Source organism: Apodemus sylvaticus, chromosome 6 (assembly GCF_947179515.1).
Source record: "Apodemus sylvaticus chromosome 6, mApoSyl1.1, whole genome shotgun sequence".
Lineage (NCBI taxonomy): Eukaryota > Metazoa > Chordata > Mammalia > Rodentia > Muridae > Apodemus > Apodemus sylvaticus.
The window spans coordinates 125,622,664-125,644,300 of NC_067477.1; the positions used below are offsets into that span (position 1 = coordinate 125,622,664).

General features: G+C 41.1%; 1 protein-coding gene across 1 annotated transcript in view; it reads right to left on the bottom strand.

Annotated features, from left to right (window-relative positions):
- The window catches only part of LOC127687598 (HEAT repeat-containing protein 5B-like), a 139,442-nt gene that overhangs the window by 28,982 nt on the left and 88,823 nt on the right, over positions 1–21,637 (bottom strand). The window contains 1 exon segment of the mRNA XM_052186399.1: positions 2,757–2,945. Within this exon segment, the coding sequence (XP_052042359.1) occupies positions 2,757–2,945 (189 nt within the window).

Genomic DNA, 21,637 nt, shown 5'->3' on the forward strand with positions numbered 1-21,637 from the left:
GGTCATGCCCAGTTTTCTGAGAAACCACCAGACTGATTTCCAGAGTGGTTGAATCTGCTTGCAATCCCAACAGTAGTGGAGGAGTATTCCTCTTTCTCCACATCCTCACCAATGCCTGCTGTCTACTGAGTTTTTGATCTTAGCCATTCTGACTGGTGTGAGTTGAAATCTCAGGCTTGTTTTGATTTGCATATCCCTAATGACTAATGATGTTGAAAATTTCTTTTTTTTTTACATTATTTTTTTTATTCGATATATTTTTTATTTACATTTCAAATGATTTCCCCTTTCCTAGCCCCCCCACTCCCAGAAAGTCCCATAAGCCCCCTTCTCTCCTCCTGTCCTCCCACCCACCCCTTCCCACTTCCCCGTTCTGGTTTTGCTGAATACTGCTTCACTGAGTCTTTCCAAAACAAGGGGCCACTCTTCCTTTCTTCTTGTACCTCATTTGATGTGTAGATTATGTTTTGGGTATTCCAGGTTTCTAGGTTAATATCCACTTATTAGTGAGTGCATATCATGATTCACCTTTTGAGTCTGGGTTACCTCACTTAGTATGATGTTCTCTAGCTCCATCCATTTGCCTAAGAATTTCATGAATTCATTATTTCTAATGGCTGAATAGTACTCCATTGTGTAGATATACCACATTTTTTGCATCCACTCTTCTGTTGAGGGATACCTGGGTTCTTTCCAGCATCTGGCAATTATAAATAGGGCTGCGATGAACATAGTAGAGCATGTATCCTTATTACATGGTGGGGAATCCTCTGGGTATATGCCCAGGAGTGGTATAGCAGGATCTTCTGGAAGTGAGGTGCCCAGTTTTCAGAGGAACCGCCAGACTGATTTCCAGAGTGCTTCTCAGCCATTCTAAATCCTTCAGGTGAAAACTCTTTGTTTAGCTCTGTACCCAATATTTTAATAGGGTTATTTGGCTCTCTGAAGCCTAACTTCTTTACTTTTTTTTAAATATTGGATATTAGCCCTCTGTCGTATGTAAGGTTTCTGAAAATATTTCCCAATTTTTTGGTTGCCGTTTTCTCCGATTGACAGTGTCCTTTGCCTTACAGAAACTTTGCAATTTTATGAGGTCCATTTGGTCAATTCTTGATCTTAGAGCATAAGCTATTGGTGATCTGTTCAGGATATTTTATCCTTGGCCCAGGTCCTCAAGGGTCTTCCCCAGTTTCTGTTCTATTAGTTTCAGTGAGTCTGGTTTTATGTGGAGGTCCTTGATCCACTTGGACTTGAGCTTAGTATAAGGAGATAAGAATGGATCGATTTGCATTCTTCTGCATGCTGACCTCCAGTTGAACCAGCACCGTTTGATTAAAAGGCTATCTTTATTCCACTGGATGGTGTTAGCTCCTTTGTCAAAAATCAAGTGACCATAGCTGTGGGGGTTCATTTCTGGGTCTTCAGTTCTATTCCATTGATCTACCTGCCTGTCACCGTATCAATACCATGCATATTTTAACACTACTGCTCTGTAGTACTGCTTGAGGTAAGGGATTCTGATTCCCCCAGAAGTTCTTTTACTGTTGAGAATAGTTTTAGCTATCCTGGGTTTTTTTGTTATTACAGATAAATTTGAGAATTGCTCTTTCTAACTCTATAAAGGACTGAGTTGGGGTTTTGATGGAGATTGCATTGATTCTGTGTATTGCTTTTGGAAAGATGGCCATGTTTACTATATTAGTCATGGCAATCCAAGAGCATGGAAGATTTTTCCATTTTTTGAGGCCTTCTTCAATTTCCTTCTTCAGAGACCTGAAGTTGACCTCCTCAAAACATAAAATAAACAGAAAGGGAAGCAGGAATTCTGAGTGTATGCATTCAGGGTCCAGTCATGACTCACTGAATTCAGGTTGAAGTCACCATCAGGAAGATCCAGTTCCAAGTACAGCAGCAGTCAACCTTCTATGAACCTTTCCTCTGAACTAGCTGCCTCAGTGACAGGTAACACACCGTTAGGGGTGGTAAAATCAAAGAGTAAGCTCATGGAGGCAGTATTTGGCATCCCAGACTAAAAGAACTTCCTTTCCATTTTTTGTGGTGGAGGAGATGTCCAAGTAGAGTTTCATTTAAAATGTTTTCTCTGTTCAAGACTTTTAAAAATGCTTTACCCAGGAGTGGTGATGCATACCTTTAATCCAAGCACTCCAGAGACTGCAAATTCAACGATAGCCTGCTCTACATAGAGATGTCTAAGCCCTCTACAACTGCCAGTAAAACCCTGACACCTGTTCTGGTTTGCCTGCTGTCTTAATTAGGGTTTTACTGCTGTGAACAGACACCATGACCATGGCAAGTCTTATAAGGCACAACATTTCATTGGGTCTGACTTACAAGTTCAGTATCATCAAAGTGGGAAAATGGCAGCATCCAGGCAGGCATGGTACAGGAGGAGTTGAGAGTTCTACATCTTTATCTGAAGGCTGCTAGCAGAAGACTCACTCCCAGGCAGCTAGGTTGAGGGAATTTAAGCCCATCAGACTATGACAGACTCCCTCCAACAATGCTACACCTACTAATAGTGCCACTCCCTGGGCCAAGCACATACAAACCATCACATCCATATTATTTTAAAAATGGCACATATAAAACATTGAGTGCCACATTTTGGAAAACAAAATGTATGGTAGATGATAATTATTAAAATGCTTTGCAAGCAACACAATGGTGATATTGAGGAAACCAGCGGAACAGTACTTGCCCAGGCACTCTCTTTAACTGAAGATGAATTTGCTTACCCTGCAGCTCTGGTCCAACAGTAGTTATGGTGGCCCCCAAGCATCTGCCCAAACACTGGTGAACTTCTGTGTGTGAAGGTGGAACTGTCAGCAGCAAGGTAACAACCAGGGACAGCGTGGGTTCCAAGTATCCACGGTACATTGGGCCACTAGAATCCACTCTCAGGACAAGGAATGATGAGACCAAGTCTAAGATAAAACATAATTGCATTTTAGTTGGAGAAAACAATTCACTATACTGAATCAAGAATCCTAAATTGTTATATTCATGGAAATATCTTCAATATGTTTTGAGTTAGTCTTATTGCATCCTAGGATGGCCTTGAACTTGTGATCCTCATTAGCCTTCTAAATGCTTAGCCTTCTAATTGCTAATTGGTAAACCTCTGTGAATGGTTTCCATATGTATACTTTTAAAGTTTCACTGCAGCTACATTTGCTTAAATGTAAAATGTTCGGGAAACAAAAAAGGTTAGAAAACTAGAAAACTAGTCCAGGAATAACTAGATACATATATATGTATACATATATATACATATATATGTATATATATGAACAAACACACGCAGAGCATTAAAATGCAGTGACGCTATAACAGGGCAACAATGCTCCTCCTAGAGGCTAAGAAGAGCCCAATGCCAGGTATGAGTTACTTCTAAAGTCACTGGCCACTGAGGTCCCATAGACACTCCTTCCCTGAACATTACAGGCTTTTGCCAGTGTTCCAGGTTATATGTTCTAGATATGCTTGTGGGTAACTCCCTTAACAGTTGCTAATCCACATGATATAAGGGAAGGGAATGATTTTAGGGGGTTGGCAAAGGATGGGTTTGAAAACAATAAATTGGTGTAAATGTCTTAACTCAGAGAGAGAGAGAGAGAGAGAGAGAGAGAGAGAGAGAGAGAGAGAGAGAGAGAGAGAACACGAATGAATCTCTGCTAGCCTTGAATCCATCATGTAGCTGAGAATGACTGTGAACTTTTGCTCACTCCTCCACTTCCCAGGGCTAGGATTATTACAACGGCCACCACATACACTTGTTCTATGTGGCGATAGGAATTAAACCCAGGGCTTTCTGCATGGTGGAGGCAAGTACTCTAGCAGCTGAGCTCCAGGCCAGCCCAGATGTCTTTTCAAAGCAGTTATGTAAAGTGGTGGTAGGAGTCATAGGAGTGAGTATCACTGAAAAGGAAGACTGACAACTCTCACAACAAAACACAGTGAGGGCTAAGTATTTAAAGCAGAGGATAAGCCACATGTAAAGATAGAAGGGAGCCAAATACAACACATCCAGATGATTGCTGTAGGCAGTGTGAGTCATGGGCCAGCTCCAAAAAGACTTTTCCTTGGAAGGGAAACAACAAATGCCCAGTTACAGGAGGTTTAAAAGACAAAAAGAAAATTCCAGTTAAAGGTTACTAGGGTATCCATGGCCACAACAATAGGAAAGGAACTTGGACAAAACTTGAAAGCCAACAGGGAACCTAAAAGTGATTCTTGGTCTTTCAGGCGAGAATAAATCTGCACCCAGAAATAAAAGGAATTACTAGTTGACTGTCCAAGAGGCTATACTGGAGTACACCCATCATGCCCAGCATTTCACCACTCAGACAGCTAATGCAGGAAGACAGCTGAATGTTTGAGGCCAGTCTGGGATATGCAATGAGCCCCAGGCCAGCCAGGAATAACTAATAAAGCGGTCAGACAAAGTAAAATCAAAGCCAACAAACAAACAAAATTTTCTACCCTCCTTTCTTCCATTCCAGAAGAAAGCTAGAGGCTTGCGTCCTGGAAAAAAAATGAGATAGGACATCTTTGAACAAGAAGGATCAGACAAAACTGTGGACTGAGGTCGCTGTACTAAAATAGGAATTAAGTGAATGTTTACATCATGAATGTTAAAGTCTTTAGTCTCCCTATCCCAATTCCTCAGTCCCAGACAATTATCCACATTCCCTTCAGACAACAGAGTAGAAAGGCATCTTCTAGGGAACAATTAGTCTAGAGAAACATACTAAGATAAGGTCAGGTCTAGCCAATTGTGACATTCACTTTGTAAAATTCACCTTTTCCAGAAAACCTTTTAGGATTCACTCTTACATTTTCCCACTAGAGGAAAGCATCTAATACTAACAAAATAAAAAAAAAAAAAACATACACAAAACAAGTTTGAATCAAAGAGGTTGTAGAAGGGAAAGTAAAAATCTCTTATCGCAGAGGCCTTCCCAGGCACTGGAATTATAAGTGGATTATAAGTGACACCAGCACAGTGACGTTTTAATCCAGTCACATTGCACTGCCTAGACAGATATGACGCATGCAACAAGCAGATGTAAACAGGGTTTGGGCTTTACTGCTGACTAAGAGACGGATAAGCTAGAAATTCCCATAGTATGACATCCTCCAATTCCTGAGGTAAATGACTCATAACATTTAAAAAACACAATATTTTCATCTTTCTTTATGTCAATCTTATGGTGGGGAGTGGGCAATACTCACCTTGTTGGCAGCAACTAGGACTTTATCAAGAAATCTTAACCATTCAAAGATGAACACTGGTCCCTTTGCCTTTGTGATCTGAGCCAATGCTTCTTCATTTAGCAATAAACTGTGAGCTAGCTCCATTATTGATGTTCTTAATGCCAACCTTAAATGAACAGATTAGTTTTTTAAAAAGTAAAATATATATGTAAGCAATTTTTTATTTGTGTAGGAATGTTTTGCCCACATGTATGTATACGGACTACATGTGTGCCTGGTGCCCACAGAGGTCAAAACAGGGTGTTGGTTTCCCCTGGAACTGGAGAAAAAGATGGTTTCGAGCCATCATGTGGGCTCTGGAAACCAAACCCAGGTCCCTATCAAAAGCAACAAGTATACTTAATCACTGAGCCATCTCTCCAGCCCTTACATGTAAGGATTATTTAAATATTAAATACCAAGTTTCATAAATGCAACCACTAAGATATGGAAGGACAGCGTGGTTTCACTTCTCACTAGAGAATTAACTTCGTAAAGACAATGATAAACAAAAAGAGACTGTTTGGCAATAAGAATGGAATGAAAGGAAAATGTAAACACTGCACAAAGACATTATCCCCGGGCTGTTGTTTGTCTATTAGAACATAGGCTATTAACTCATTCTACCTTGAGAACCGAACTTCTGAGCATGGGCGAGGCTTCTCCTCCACCTGCTGAGCGTCATGGGCACCTTTACCTGTCCCTCGCCACCGGGACACAGAATAAAGACCCCAGGGATCTGACAAGCAGGAGCGAGCCCGACGGGGCCCGGGACAACCCCTCGCCCGGGAACGCGGTGCTCCGGGTCCGGGTGCCCCGGGCCGCTCCCAGGACCCCGACAACTGGGAGTCTGCGGGAAACCGCAAACTGGGGTCCCGGGCCGCCCTGCGAGGTCAGCCTCGTGTCGAAGGAGTCCTCGAGCTGCCAACCCCGAGGCTGAAAACTCGAATTCCTTCCTGAAGATGTCCAGGGACACAGGGATCGCGGTGCGTGTCAGCCTGGCAGAGCGGGACACCTCCTCACCTCCTAGTCTAGTCAGGACCGACCTGCCCAGCTCCGCACAGCCAAGGGACGCGGATGCCCCGCCTCCCAAACTCCTGCCCACAGGAAGCCTGGAGACAACGCATGCGCAGGACGCTGGTCACGCGCACCCACACTCCCCCACGCTCTCTTAACCCTGCCCGCCCCAAGTTTCAAAGCGAATCTGCTTTCAGGGCCTAGTGGGAGGTTCCTGGGTCCCGCACCAATTGCGCAGCGCATGCGCAGCGCACCCTCAGCAGAACAGGGTCAGTGCTGTAAAGCTCGGGTTTGGGGCGTCAGGGCGACCTGGAGGATGACAGAGGGCCCTGCTAGTTGGCTGTGACTGCCCAGCACAGCGGCAGCTAAGCCCCATCCGTGAGTGCTTTGGTGGGTGGGTGCAGGAGGGAGGAGCGCAGGACGGAAGAGCCTGCGATGCGGAGGCACCCATAGGAGACTTAGCGCATCTCTCTGTGTGTTTAGTAGCCCTCGCTTCTTACTCTGTGTCCAATACTGAAATAAGCTAGCAGCACCTATAGCCTTCCTGTTGAGAAAATGGTTACTCCATTATTCCGGAACAGGCAAAGAGCGTCACGTAACCTTGTTCCAGTTCTTGGACACCCACCAACTCCAACCATCAACAAATGCTGTGCTTTCTCCTCCCTCAGATAGACCCAGAATCCTGGCTGCCTCGATGTGACTCTTAAGTAGTGGTTCAGGTGACCAGCATTCCTGCCTGGATAATCCATCTACTTGTGGAGTTTATTCTTATTTTTGAAGAAAGTGGATAATGGTAGTGTATATTTTCTTCAGAGGAGAAGGAGGAGGAGAACAGTCACATTTTAGGACTCAATTCCTTATTCTTTTTTCTTTTTTTTTTTTTAAGATTTATTTATTATACAACGTTCTGTCTGCATGTGTGCCTACAGGCCAGAAGAGGGCACCAGATCTCATTATAGATGGTTAAGAGCCACCACATGACTGCTCAGTATTGAACTCAGTACCTCTAGAAGAGCAGACAATTCTCTTAAACTCTGAACCATCTTTCCAGCCCCCATATTCCATTTACCAACATAACTTCCTCACCATTGGTAATTAATTTCCTTAAATCGTATTATTTAATGAAACTTCAATACCCATCTATGAATTTTCAGTGTGATTGTATATGAAAAGTATACATAAAACATGGAATAACGGAAGTCAGGTGCTCATGCTAAAACGGCTAACCAGTTTACCTGGTGTGCCATCTTGCTATTCCAGGATATTGTTTTTCGTTTTTTAAATATGACATTAAAACCAACTTTACTGCCAGGTATGGTGACACATATCTTTAGTCCCAGAACTTGGGAGTCTAAGGCGGGTGGATCATGGGATTAAGCCTGAGTCCCTGTTAACAGGTAGGGTTTCAGTACATCTAAGGCTTCAAAGAGAAACCCTGACTGAAAACAAACAACCAAACAACAAACAAACAAAATGTTGTTGCTATATTTTTCCAACCAGGTAAAAGAAATCTCAACTCAATCAGTAACAATATAAGCTATAAGCCTAGATTGGGCTGATCTCCCACTACACTAATCTATTCCCATCTCTATTATCCCATCTAACTTGCAGTTTCTCTAGGCCATGAGCTTCTCTCTGCAGCCTCTCCATGCATCCTCCATAGCTAGTCCCACAAACTCTCAGCCCCTCCTCCTCCTTCCTGCCCAATCATAGGCTCAAGCCTTTATTTGAAAAGTTAGGGTGGGGAGAAGGTTCACAAGGCAACTCCTCTTGTGCAGCACATCAGAGGAGTAGAATTAGCATCAAATTACAAGCCCAGAGGTATCCACAACTCCTCCCCCTTTCTGTCCAATTGAAAGGCTCTTTTATCTCAGACATCAATTGAGTGTAATTATTACCATTTTGTAATTTATAATATACAGGATAGACCTAACACCCAGTCCATCAATTTTTATCAATTAAATAGTACTTCTGTTGTCTATCTGAACTTAAAAGACTTAAAATTCTACACATGACTCAAGTCCTGGCTTTAAATTGTAACCCATCTGAAAACCATCCTCTCAAATCTGTACCATATTTCTAAATGCTAAACAGCTTGAACTGACTATGAGCCTACTAGTCTTCAACCCCATCAGAAATCCAAGAATGACTAATATTACCTGAATGTATGAGAAACACAACATATACCTTCTAAAACTTAGCCAATTTATAGAGACTGCTGATCACCTGAACAGAGCCTATACACCAAAACATTGGAACATCAGTCTTCAGCCTTCTGGCCCAGGATCATCTGACAGACTTGGTAATGGAGAATTTTGAAGGGCTAATTACTCTATCTTGGCAGAGATTATCAATCGACTATTTTGCATAGTGTGTCCTTTTTTTTGGACAGTATTTTTCTGTAGATGAAATGAGGCAATTCTTGCTTGGTGACTGTCTTGCCACAACTGAAGCAACTCTATTGATGCTCAATTTCCTTTTTGAATTAAAGAAAGGAGTGCTGTCAGGAGCAGACAGGTCTCCAGTCAAATGAACTTTAAAAAAGAAATGTCAATAAATGTCATGTTCTGTGTACTTCTGACACATTTGAAGACCATCTATCTACCTAAAGCATCTCAAAACTGTTAAGCATTGACTACTCTTGGCCATTTCTAATTAAAATAACTCAGTAACACACTTTTAATTAACCCACAACCAATTAACCCACAACCACAACTTTGCTATCTGGTCTTCTGTTGTTGTATTTTTTTTCTTGGTTCTTAGAGACAGGGTTTCTCTGTGTAGCCCTGTCCTGGAACTCACTCTGTAGACCAGGCTGGCCTAGAACTCAGAAATCCATCTGCTTCTGCTTCACAGGTACTGGGATTAAAGGCCTATGCCACCACCACCCAGCTCCTTTTATTCTTAAATGTGTTATATGGACACAATGCCTACATGGGAATAATAATATTAATCTCAGTTTTATATCAATAATACATTTATACCAACGAAAACCTTAAATTTGCATAAGTAAATTCTGAACCAATATAAGAGATTACAACTTCAACTTCGTATCAGTTATAAAGACTTCTAACAATGTTAGATCTGGCTATGTAATGTTTTGCTTAAAAGTACATTTGCTAACCTATCCCTATTTGTCTATTTCTATAATTTCTATGAATTATAATTTCTATAATTTCTATATATCCCCCTTTTTCTTTTCTGCCCCCTTCCCCTTTACCTAAGAAGGAAGTATAGGAAAGAAGAAAGGTAGAAGTACCTGAGTTTAACTTCTTTAGCTCCCTCCCTGTCCAAATCTACTTTTGTAAAGTACCTCTAAAATGACAACATATCTATAATTCCTAAAATAATCAGAACCATCTACCCCAACATAGGGAACTGGGATAATGATTATCTTCTGTCTGCTTCCAGCTGAATTATGGCGAAGAATTCCCATCTGGAGGCCCAAAGGGAAATAGGAAAGTTGACTCGTCAGAGGAGACATTATTTGCCTTCCAGTCGCTATGTTCATTGGTCAGCTGACATCTTGATCATGACATTCTGAAAGGCTGAATAGGTGAGTAGTTCTGGAAACAAGTCTCTAAAACAATCAGCTTTGATGGAGTTGAAGTAGAGTCAAGTGTGAAGCTGGAATGGAAGGTCCCAGAATCTCAGCATCCCCAGAGTGTGAGTCTTTTTAGGGCTGTCTTTCTCTTCTTTTATCCTGTAGTATACAAAACTATTTTGTTGATTGTGTTAGTCTCCCTTTACGTCTCTGTCACTAAGGTCTTCAGGAGGTCTCTCTTTGTCATGTCTGATTTTTATCACCTTGGAAAGAACCCACAGCTTTTCTTTTATGTGGAAACAGGCATAGCCCTTCCCCCAGCATAATATATTTCCCACACATGGTCGTGTGTCATGAAGCCATCTTGTCTTATGTTCTTTCTATTTACACAGAAGGTCTTTCTCTGGGTGTAGTTCATCATTATCTGACATCCTTTAATGAACATTTTTTTAAAACTACAATGCTGCTTCCTCTCATCTCAGAAAAGATTATAAAGATATGTTTGCAGGTGTCTTCCAAAGGACAGTGTTTTCACAAAAGAGCCATTCTTACATGAAGCCTCCAGGAGTTCACTTCTTACTGTGTTGGAATTTTAGGCTCTAGGCCTCATTGGTAGGGGCATAATGGTTTCTAGAGAGAGGGCTTCCTCTGGTCTCTGTTTCTTACCTTAGTACCAGAGGGGTCAGCCCTGGCCAGAACCTCAGACCTGTTTTCTGCTTCCTGGATGAACATTTCTGTTCCCTCCCAGGTGCTGTGTTAATTGTCTCACACTCTAGGGTCAGTGCATCTCCGTTGCTCACTATACAATATCTCCAGTGTCCTTTATGATTTCATTTTCACCTGTGAATTATTTAGGAGAAGGTTATTAAATTCTTAAATGTATGAATATTTTTGTGTTTTGTTTTAGAATATCTTTTTGTTTTGTTTTCTCTTTTCTTGTTCTGTTGAGAAGAGTTTCTTTGTGTAACAGCCCTCACTGTCCTGGATTCTCCTTGTAGACCAGGCTAGCCTCACGAGATCCACTTGCCTCTGTCTCCAGTACGACAGAATTAACAGGACCAGCTTGTTTTAGAATAGCTTACAGCTGTTGGTTTCTAACTTGATTCTGATATGGTCAAAAATCATTTGGTAATTTTCCTCCCTTCAATATAAACTTAATATTTGAGACCCAAAATATTCTCCATTTTGGTAAATACACATCATGTACTTGAAAAGAATGTGTATCCTTAACACATTAGCAAAAGCTAATGGCCATGAGGTATTCTGTAAATTCTAAAGATAAATTATATTTCTGAGATCATTTATTCTTCACTGAAGTTTTTTCTTGTTGTCCTATTAGTAGCTGAGAGAGATAAGTGTACTCTTTAAACTTATGGAGTTGTCTGATAGACCTGCTGCTGTCAGTTTTCAGTATGTGTAGTTCGAAGTTCTGTTATTAGATATTGCAACAGATTATCATGTCTTCTGAATATTTTCACATATTTTGTCATTAGGAAGCCTGTCTTTAACTATCTGGATGTAGTCTCTGTCTTAAAGTCTGTATTATTGAAATTAAAATAGCCATCACAGTCGTCTTGTGCTTGGTGATTACATACTGTAGTTTCATTGATGCATGATTTTGAACTGTAGTGAATTTAAAAATGTGTATGTGTGCTATGTGAGTCTGTGCATGGGAGTGCAGGTGCCTGCCAAGTGCAGAAGCATCAGATCCCTCTGGAGCTGGACTTACAGGTAGTTGTGAGCCACCTGAAGTGGGTGCTGGGAACCGAACTCAGGTCCTTTAGAGCTTAGTACACAATTTAAAATCACCAGGCATCACTCAAGCCCCCATTTATTTATTTTATTTATTTATATTACAGGTCCCCAATAATAGATAGCATATACAAGTAGGATATCTTTGTAGTCACTCTGTCAATCATAACTGGTGTCTTAGGGTTTTACCGATGTGAACAGACATCATGACCAAGGCATCTCTTATAAACGACAACATTTAAGTGGGGCTAAATTACAGATTCACAGGGTCAGTCCATTATCATCAAGGCAGGAACATGGCAGCATCTTGTCAAGCATGCTGCAGGAGGAGCTGAGAGTTCTACATCTTCATCTGAAGGATGTTAGCAGAATCCTTCCAGTCAGCTAGGATGAGGGTCTTAAAGCCCACACCCACAGTGACACACCTACTCCAATAGGGCCTCACCTTCTAATAGTGCCGCTGGACCAACCATATACAAGCCATCACAACTGAAGTGTTTAGCCCGAAAGCATTTGAATGAATATTATTAGGGTTGGATTTGGGTCTGTCTTTTTAATTTTGGTTCTTTATGATTTGTTCCTATACTTCTTTTGAGTTAGTTGAACGCTTAGGGTCCCATTTAAACTTTACTACAAGTGGCTGGATACATGGCTCTGGTTAAGAGTGCATACTTGTGTGGTAGAGGACATGAGTTTAATTCTCAGCACCTACACTGGGGAATCTGTACATTCTTTCATAGTCTATTAGCGCTAATGTCTGCTTCTGCTTAAATGTAGAAACCTCACAAACTCAGAGATTCCTTCCATCTCCTGCTACCTACCCTTATATAGTAGTTTTGGATGTCTTGGCTACATATAGTCTACTTTCAGTATCTTATCCTTATCAAACAATGTGAACATTTTGCTTTAAATTATTTTAAATTTGTAAAAATATTTCCCAAACTATTTGTGCAAGCATACATTCTCATACTGGAAATGCAAGATGTACTCCATTATTCCCTTCTGTTGCTTTGTCCTTCTTTCCTTCCTTCCTTCCTGCCTTCCTTCTTCTTCCTTTTCTTCCTCTTCTTCCTCCTTTTTTCTCTTCTTCCTCCTCCTGTCTTCTCCACCCCCACTGCCCCCCCACCCCAAGGTAAGATCATGTTCTCTTGTTGAGGATAGACTTAAACTTGAGGCACTTCTCCTGTCTCATCCTTGTAAGTACATGGATGATAGTAATGAGCTAAGACATCTGGATGCCTGGTCCCCTTCCTTCTTCCTTACTGCCTCTGTTTAATTCAACTATTCTTGAACTGTCAAGATGGCCCAGTGGGTAAAGGCCAAGCCTAAAGACATGAGTTCAGTTCCTGGGATCCATATGGTGGAAGGAGAGAACAAACTTTATACACACACAATTAACTTTCTCCTTTTCATGTAGTCCAGGACCCAGGGAATAATATCCACTTCTAGGGTGGTTCTTCCTACCTCAATTAATGAAGTCAAGATAGCCACTCCCAGGCATGCCCAGAGGCTTACCTAATCTGGATAACCAGTCACACATAGTCCCTTCAGTGATCCTAGATCCTGTCATTGACAGGATTAATGATCATACCTCTACCCCTTGTCAACTTGACCCAAACACATCAAGCATATTTTTTATCACATCTTTAGTTTGTATATGTATATAACTGTGTCAGTACCAAGGTACATGTGTGGAGGTCAGAAGACCAATATGTGGTTCTTGAAAATCAAATTTAGGGAGTCATGTTTGATAATAGACAGCTTTACCTGTTGAGCCATCGTGCTGGCCCCCAAACACATTGTTCTTAATCCACAGTCCTTTACTGTTTGTCTTCATAGGTTCATGCTACCTCCTAACACAAAATTATGCTCATTCCAACTTCAAAAGTGTCTGGAATCTAACAGTTCTAAAACTTCTAGGTCTCTTGTGACATTTCAGGGAATGTCCTAACTCTGAGCTTCAACATAATTAAAAACATGTTACATCCTTTAAGCATGAAGATATACAAAGTAAACATTCCCAGTCCAAAGATAAGAGCGGGAACATAGCAATGATAAAACCAAGACAAGACAAATCCAGCAGGGTAACCACCAAATACTGCATCTCCATGTCCAGCATCATCATTCCATGGTGGAATCACACACACACACACACACACACACACACACACACACACACACACAAAGAGTCCTTGTTGCTCTTGGCAGAGGACCTGGGTCCTAGCACCACATGGATGCTGACTGCCATCTATAACTCCAGTTGTAGGAATCCGAAGCCCTCATCTGACTATGCACATGCTATGCGTACATTGGTGTATATATACAAACGCCAACAAGGTATTTAGTCTCAAAATAAGAGTCTAGATAATTTGCTGGCATTTCTATGGGCAGTGGTCATTTACCACCTGGTGAGGATGCTAGAACCCAACCCTCAGGAGGTGGTTCTTTCCTTTTTCTTTATGTGTACTGGGAATCAAGCTCAGGTAATCAGGCCCCACTGCCTGAACTCAGGGTACTGAGTAACCTAGATGAATGTGTGAGGCGGCTTTGTATTTTCTTAGTAAATTTTTCTTTTTCTTTTTCTTTTTGTTTTCTTGCTTTGTGTTCCAGAGAGGGTTTCTCTATGTAGCCCTGGAACTTACTCTGTAGACCAGGCTGCCCTGGAACTCAGAGATCTGCCTGTCTCTACGTTTCTTTTGTGTGTGTGTGTGTGTGTGTGTGTGTGTGTGTGTTAGATATTTGCTTTATTTACATTTCAAATGGTATCCCCTTTCCTCATTACCCCTCTGAAAACCCCCATTCTATCCCTCCTCCCCCTGCTCACCCCCCAAATTTCCTGACTTGCATTCCCCTATTCTGGAGAATTGAGTCTTCACAGGACCAATGGCCTCTCCTCTTATTGAAGTCTGAAATGGTCATTGTCTGCTACGTATGTAGCTGGTGCCAAGAGTCCCTCCATCTGTACTGTTTGGTTGGGAGTTTAGTCCCTGGGAGATCTGGGGGTACTGGTTGGTACAAATATTGTTTCTCCTGCTGGACTGCAAAGCTCTTGAGCTCCTTGGGTCCTTTCTCTAGCTGCTCCATTGGTGGACCCTGTGCTCATTCTATTGGTTGGCAGTGAACCATGGATGTTTTGATCCACTTTCCAATAAGGATCAAAAAATACACATTTTGGTCTTCCTTCTTCTTGAGGGTCATGTGATCTCTGGTTGTTTCTTGGGTATTCCAAGCTTTTGGACTAATAATCACTTATCAGTGAGTGCATACCATATGTATTCTTTTATGACTGGGTTACTTCACTCAGGATGACATTTTCTAGCTCCATCCATTTGGCTAAGAATTTCATTCATTCATTGATTTTAGTAGCTGAGTAGTACTCCATTGTATAAGTGTACCACATTTTCTGTATCTTCTACTCTGTTGGGGGACATCTGGGTTCTTTCCAACTTCTGGCTATTATAAAGAAGGCTGCTATGAACATAGTGAAGCATGTGTCCTTATTACATGTTAGAGCATCTTCTGGGTATACGCCCAGGAGTGGTATAGCTGGGTCCTTACATAGTGCTATGTCCAATTTTCTGAGGAACCACCAAACTAATTTCCAGAGTGGTTTTACCAACTTGCAATCTCACCAGCAATTGAGGAGTGTTCCTCTTTCTCCACATCCTCTCCACCATTTGCTGTCCCCTGAGTTTTTGATCCTGACCATTCTGACTGGTGTGAGGTGGAATCTCTGGGTTGTTTTGATTTGCATTTCCCTGATGATTAAGGATGTTGAACATTTCTTTAGGTGTTTCTCACCCATTCAGTATTCCTTAGTTGGGAATTCTTCGTTTAGCTATGAATGCAATTTATAATAGGGTTATTTGGTTCTCTGGAGTCTAACTTCTTAAATTCTTTGTATGCCAGGGGCCATCTTCACTTAGATCTCAATGTGATACCAGGAGCTATCTCCACCTAGATCTCGATACCAGGAGATCTCAATACCAGGATTCCTTCTCACTTAGATCTCGATGCCAGGGGGCATTCTTACTTAGATCTCAAAATGTTCTTCTTTTGAAGCTTACCTGTGGATAGGTTACTATAGCAACTCCTTTCCACTTCACCTCCTCATGAACCCCTTTTTATCATGCCAAAATTCCAGCAGCAATAACTAGCTTTCCCCAGAAACTCTGATAAACTGTTTCTTAGAAATGATGCCAACCCCCTGAGATTGTTCCCCCTTTACCCCTCCCAAACCTTGTGAGCTTCCCTTTATATTGACTTTGTAAAAAATAAAATTTGACTGCTTGATCAGAATACAGACTTGCTGTCCATATCTCGTGTCTCTTGTGTCTCGCCTTTCCCTTGGTAGTTCCGGGGACCCTGTTGACTGTCCTGCAGGTCTGGCACTCTGGCACCCAAAATGGATCCATCAATGGGGAAGGAGGCTGTAGGGGAAAAAAAGGAAGAGCTCTTCATGTGCAGCTCCTGGAGCGGATTAAGTCAAGGCATGTTTGACCCACCAGCACTCGGCCAGAGGAAAATCTCCATGGCAACAACGTCTCAGAAGCTGAGACCCCATGGGACAAGAATTTATCCAGTCTTTTTTAAGGCTCAAGGGATCTCTCAATATGCGAGAGGCTAGGTTAATAAAAAGAGATTTTAGGTACTTACTTCTTGAGAAGTACGTAGGGTCTTAAGTATCATGTCAGACAAATTTGTCCCTGGTTCCCAGAGGAAGGAACCATAGATAAGAAAACATGGCTAGAGTAAGTAATTGTTTTAGATTACTATGCAACTTTTTATTGGGGGGGTGTAGAGGGGTGGGGGGCTGGGAGGGAGGGGGGCAGGGGAAAGTTCTGGTTACTGCCTTTAACTACTGGTCTCTGATTAATGACATTATTCAGAATTCCTCCGGCTTCCAGGATCTAGTTCTCTGAAAAAGTGCTCATCCATACACTGTCTCTGTGCTCTCTTATCCCTCCCACCTCTGATAGATATGGAGGAGGGACATTTAAAACAGTCTCTGTCTATGTCTGCTCTTTTCCCTAATTTCTCAAAAAGGCCAACATCTATCCTTGTCTATAAACTCTGAAATCTAGTCATAATTCAGGTGATGACACTCTATCTCCCAGGGAGGAAGCCAGCTTGGAGGAGAAAGCTGCCAGCAGAAGAGCCACTGAAAAAATTTCTAACAAGTAGCTCTCTTAAAGGAGCTAGGAGAGTTAGAAGGACAAATGGTCACTCTAACTTCACGATTTATTTCAAAGACAAATACCCAGAAAAAGCCAGAGCCAAAACAAGCCCCTTGACTTTAAAATTTTAGAAAAATTAAAGTCTGCAGTCACAGCCTATGGGCAGACTGCTCCCTTCACTTTGGCACTGGATCAGTTCTCAAATATCCTGAGGATAGTCATTTATTTAAAGAACATATCTTTTTAAAACTCAAATTATATTTGCATAAACAAGTGTAAAAATTAAGAATTAGCAGTATCAAAATGAAGGAACAATTTTGACTAATTGTAATCCGTGGTGTGTGTGTCTGTGTGTGTGTGTCTGTGTGTGAGTGTGTGTGTATTTCTAAAGGCTTCATTTTTTTAAATTTTTTTTATTAATCATTTTATTCATTTACATTTCTTTTTTTTTCTTTTTTTTATTATTATTCGATATAATTCATTTACATTTCAAATGATTTCCCCTCTTCTAGCCCCCCCACTCCCCGAAAGTCCCGTAAGCCCCCTTCTCTTCCCCTGTCCTCCCACCCACCCCTTCCCACTTCCCCATTCTGGTTTTGCTGAATACTGTTTCACTGAGTCTTTCCAGAACCAGGGGCCACTCCTCCTTTCTTCTTGTACCTCATTTGATGTGTGGATTATGTTTTGGGTATTCCAGTTTTCTAGGTTAATATCCACTTATTAGTGAGTGCATACCATGATTCACCTTTTGACTCTGGGTTACCTCACTTAGTATGATATTCTCTAGCTCCATCCATTTGCCTAAGAATTTCATGAATTCATTGTTTCTAATGGCTGAATAGTACTCCATTGTGTAGATATACCACATTTTTTGCATCCACTCTTCTGTTGAGGGATACCTGGGTTCTTTCCAGCATCTGGCAATTACAAATAGGGCTGCTATGAACATAGTAGAACATGTATCCTTATTACATGGTGGGGAGTCTTCTGGGTATATGCCCAGGAGTGGTATAGCAGGATCTTCTGGAAGTAAGGTGCCCAGTTTTCGGAGGAACCGCCAGACTGATTTCCAGAGTGGTTGTACCAATTTGCAACCCCACCAGCAGTGGAGGAGTGTTCCTCTTTCTCCACACCCTCTCCAACACCTGCTGTCTCCTGAATTTTTAATCTTAGCCATTCTGACTGGTGTAAGATGAAATCTTAGGGTTGTTTTGATTTGCATTTCCCTAATGACTAATGAAGTTGAGCATTTTTAAAGATGCTTCTCCGCCATCCGAAGTTCTTCAGGTGAGAATTCTTTGTTTAACTCTGTACCCCATTTTTTAATAGCGTTGTTTGGTTTTCTGGAGTCTAACTTCTTGAGTTCTTTATATATATTGGATATTAGCCCTCTGTCTGATGTAGGATTGGTGAAGATCTTTTCCCAATTTGTTGGTTGCCGATTTGTCCTCTTGATGGTGTCCTTTGCCTTACAGAAACTTTGTAATTTTATGAGGTCCCATTTGTCAATTCTTGCTCTTAGAGCATACGCTATTGGTGTTCTGTTCAGAAACTTTCTCCCTGTACCGATGTCCTCAAGGGTCTTCCCCAGTTTTTTTTCTATTAGCTTCAGAGTGTCTGGCTTTATGTGGAGGTCCTTGATCCATTTGGATTTGAGCTTAGTACAAGGAGACAAGGATGGATCAATTCGCATTCTTCTGCATGCTGACCTCCAGTTGAACCAGCACTATTTGTTGAAAAGGCTATCTTTTTTCCATTGGATGTTTTCAGCCTCTTTGAGGAGGATCAAGTGGCCATAGGTGTGTGGGTTCATTTCTGGATCTTCAATCCTGTTCCATTGATCCTCCTGCCTGTCACTGTACCAATTCCATGCAGTTTTTAGCACTATTGCTCTGTAGTATTGCTTGAGGTCAGGGATACTGATTCCCCCAGATTTCCTTTTGTTGCTGAGAATAGTTTTAGCTATCCTGGGTTTTTTGTTGTTCCAGATGAATTTGATAATTGCTCTTTCTAACTCTGTGAAGAATTGAGTTGGGATTTTGATGGTTATTGCATTGAATCTGTATAGTGCTTTAGGCAAAATGGCCATTTTAACTATATTGATTCTACCGATCCATGAGCATGGGAGGTTTTCCCATTTTTTGAGGTCTTCTTCCATTTCCTTCTTCAGAGTCTTGAAGTTCTTGTCATACAGATCTTTCACATGTTTGGTAAGAGTCACCCCAAGATACTTTATACTGTTTGTGGCTATTGTGAAGGGGGTCATTTCCCTAATTTCTTTCTCAGCCTGCTTATCCTTTGAGTATAGGAAGGCCACGGATTTGCTTGAGTTGACTTTATAACCTGCCACTTTGCTGAAGTTGTTTATCAGCTGTAGGAGCTCTCTAGTGGAGTTCTTTGTGTCACTTAGGTAGACGATCATGTCGTCTGCAAATAATGATAGTTTGACTTCTTCCTTTCCAATTTGTATCCCTTTGATCTCCTTATGTTGTCGAATTGCCCGAGCTAGTACCTCAAGTACAATATTGAAAAGATAAGGAGAAAGGGGGCAGCCTTGTCTGGTCCCTGATTTCAGTGGGATTGCTTCAAGTTTCTCTCCATTTAGTTTGATGCTGGCTATCGGTTTGCTGTATATTGCTTTTACTATGTTTAGGTATGGGCCTTGAATTCCTGTTCTCTCCAAGACTTTAAGCATGAAGGGATGCTGAATTTTGTCAAATGCTTTTTCAGCATCCAATGAAATGACCATGTGGTTTTGTTCTTTGAGTTTGTTTATGTAGTGGATCGTATTGATGGATTTCCGTATATTGAACCAACGCTGCATTCCTGGGATAAAGCCTACTTGATCATGGTGGATGATCGTTTTGATGTGTTCTTTGATTCGGTTGGCAAGAATTTTATTGAGTATTTTTGCATCGATGTTCATAAGGGAAATTGGTCTGAAGTTCTCTTTCTTTGTTGGATCTTTGTGTGGCTTTGGTATCAGTGTAATTGTGGCTTCGTAGAAGGAATTGGGTAGTGTTCCTTCTGTTTCTATTTTGTGGAATAGTTTGAAGAGTATTGGTGTTAACTCTTCTTTGAAGGTCTGGTAGAATTCTGCACTGAAGCCATCTGGTCCTGTGCTTTTTTTGGTTGGAAGACTTTCTATGACTCCTTCTATTTCTTTAGGCATTATGGGACTGTTTAGATGGTCAAGTTGGTCCTGATTTAATTTTGGTATTTGGTATCTGTCAAGGAAATTGTCCATTTCCTCCAGATTCTCCAGTTGTGTTGAGTATAGGCTCTTGTAGTAGGATCTGATGATTTTTTGGATTTCCTCAGTTTCCGTTGTTATATCTCCCTTTTCATTTCTAAGTTTGTTAATTTGGATACTTTCTCTGTGCCCTTTGGTCATTCTGGCTAAGGGTTTATCTATCTTGTTGATTTTCTCAAAGAACCAGCTCCTGGTATTGTTGATTTTTTGTATGGTTCTCTTTGTTTCTACTTGATTGATTTCGGCCCTGAGTTTGATGATTTCCTGCCTTCTACTCCTCCTGGGCGAAATAGCTTCTTTTTGTTCCAGGGCTTTCAGGTGTGTCATTAAGCTGGTAATGTATGCTCTCTCCATTTTCTTTTTGGAGGCACTCAGGGCTATGAGTTTTCCTCTTAGCACTGCTTTCATTGTGTCCCATAGATTTGGGTATGTTGTGTTTTCATTTTCATTGTGTTCTAAAAAGTCTTTAATTTCTTTCTTTATTTCTTCCTTGACCAAGGTATCATTGAGTAGAGTATTGTTCAGTTTCCACGTGTATGTGGGCTTTCTGTTGTTTCTGTTGCTATTGAAGACCACTTTTACTCCATAGTGATCAGATAGGAGGCATGGGATTAGTTCGATCTTCTTATATTTGTTGAGGTCTGTCTTGTGACCAATTATATGGTCGATTTTGGAGAAGGTACCATGAGGTGCTGAGAAAAAGGTATATTCTTTTGTTTTAGGATAGAATGTTCTATATATATCTGTTAAATCTAATTGGTCCAAAGCTTCAATTAGTTTCATTGTGTCCCTGTTTAGTTTCTGTTTTCCTGATCGGTCCATTGAGGAAAGTGCAGTGTTGAAGTCACCCACAATTATTGTGTTAGGTGCAATGTGTGCTTTTAGTTTTAATAAAGTTTCTTTTACGAAAGAGGGTGCCCTTGCATTTGGGGCATAGATGTTCAGGATTGACAGTTCTTCTTTTTGTATTTTTCCTTTGACCAGCAAGAAGTGTCCCTCAGGGTCTCTTTTGATGACTTTGGGTTGAAAGTCAATTTTATCTGATATTAAAATGGCTACTCCAGCTTGTTTCCTAAGACCATTTGCTTGTAAAATTGTCTTCCAGCCTTTTACTCTAAGGTAGTGTTTGTCTTTGAACCTGAGGTGTGTTTCCTGTAAGCAGCAAAATGTAGGGTCCTGTTTACGTATCCATTCAGTTAGTCTGTGTCTTTTTATTGGGGCATTAAGTCCATTGATGTTAAGAGATATTAAGGAATAGTGATTGTTACTTCCTATCATTTTTGACGTTATTTTTTAAATTTGAATGCTTAACTTCTTTTGGGTTTGATGAAAGGTTACTATCTTGCTTTTTCCAGGGTGAAGTTTCCCTCCTTGTATTGGTGTTGTCCTCCTATTATCCTTTTTAGGGCCGGGTTTGTGGATAGATATTGGGTAAACTTGGTTTTGTCATGAAATATCTTAGTTTCTCCATCTATGGTGATTGAGAGTTTTGCTGGATATAGTAGTTTTCGTTGGCATTTGTGTTCTCTTAGAGTCTGCATGAGATCTGCCCAGGACCTTCTAGCCTTCATAGTCTCAGGTGAAAAGTCTGCTGTGATTCTGATAGGTCTTCCTTTA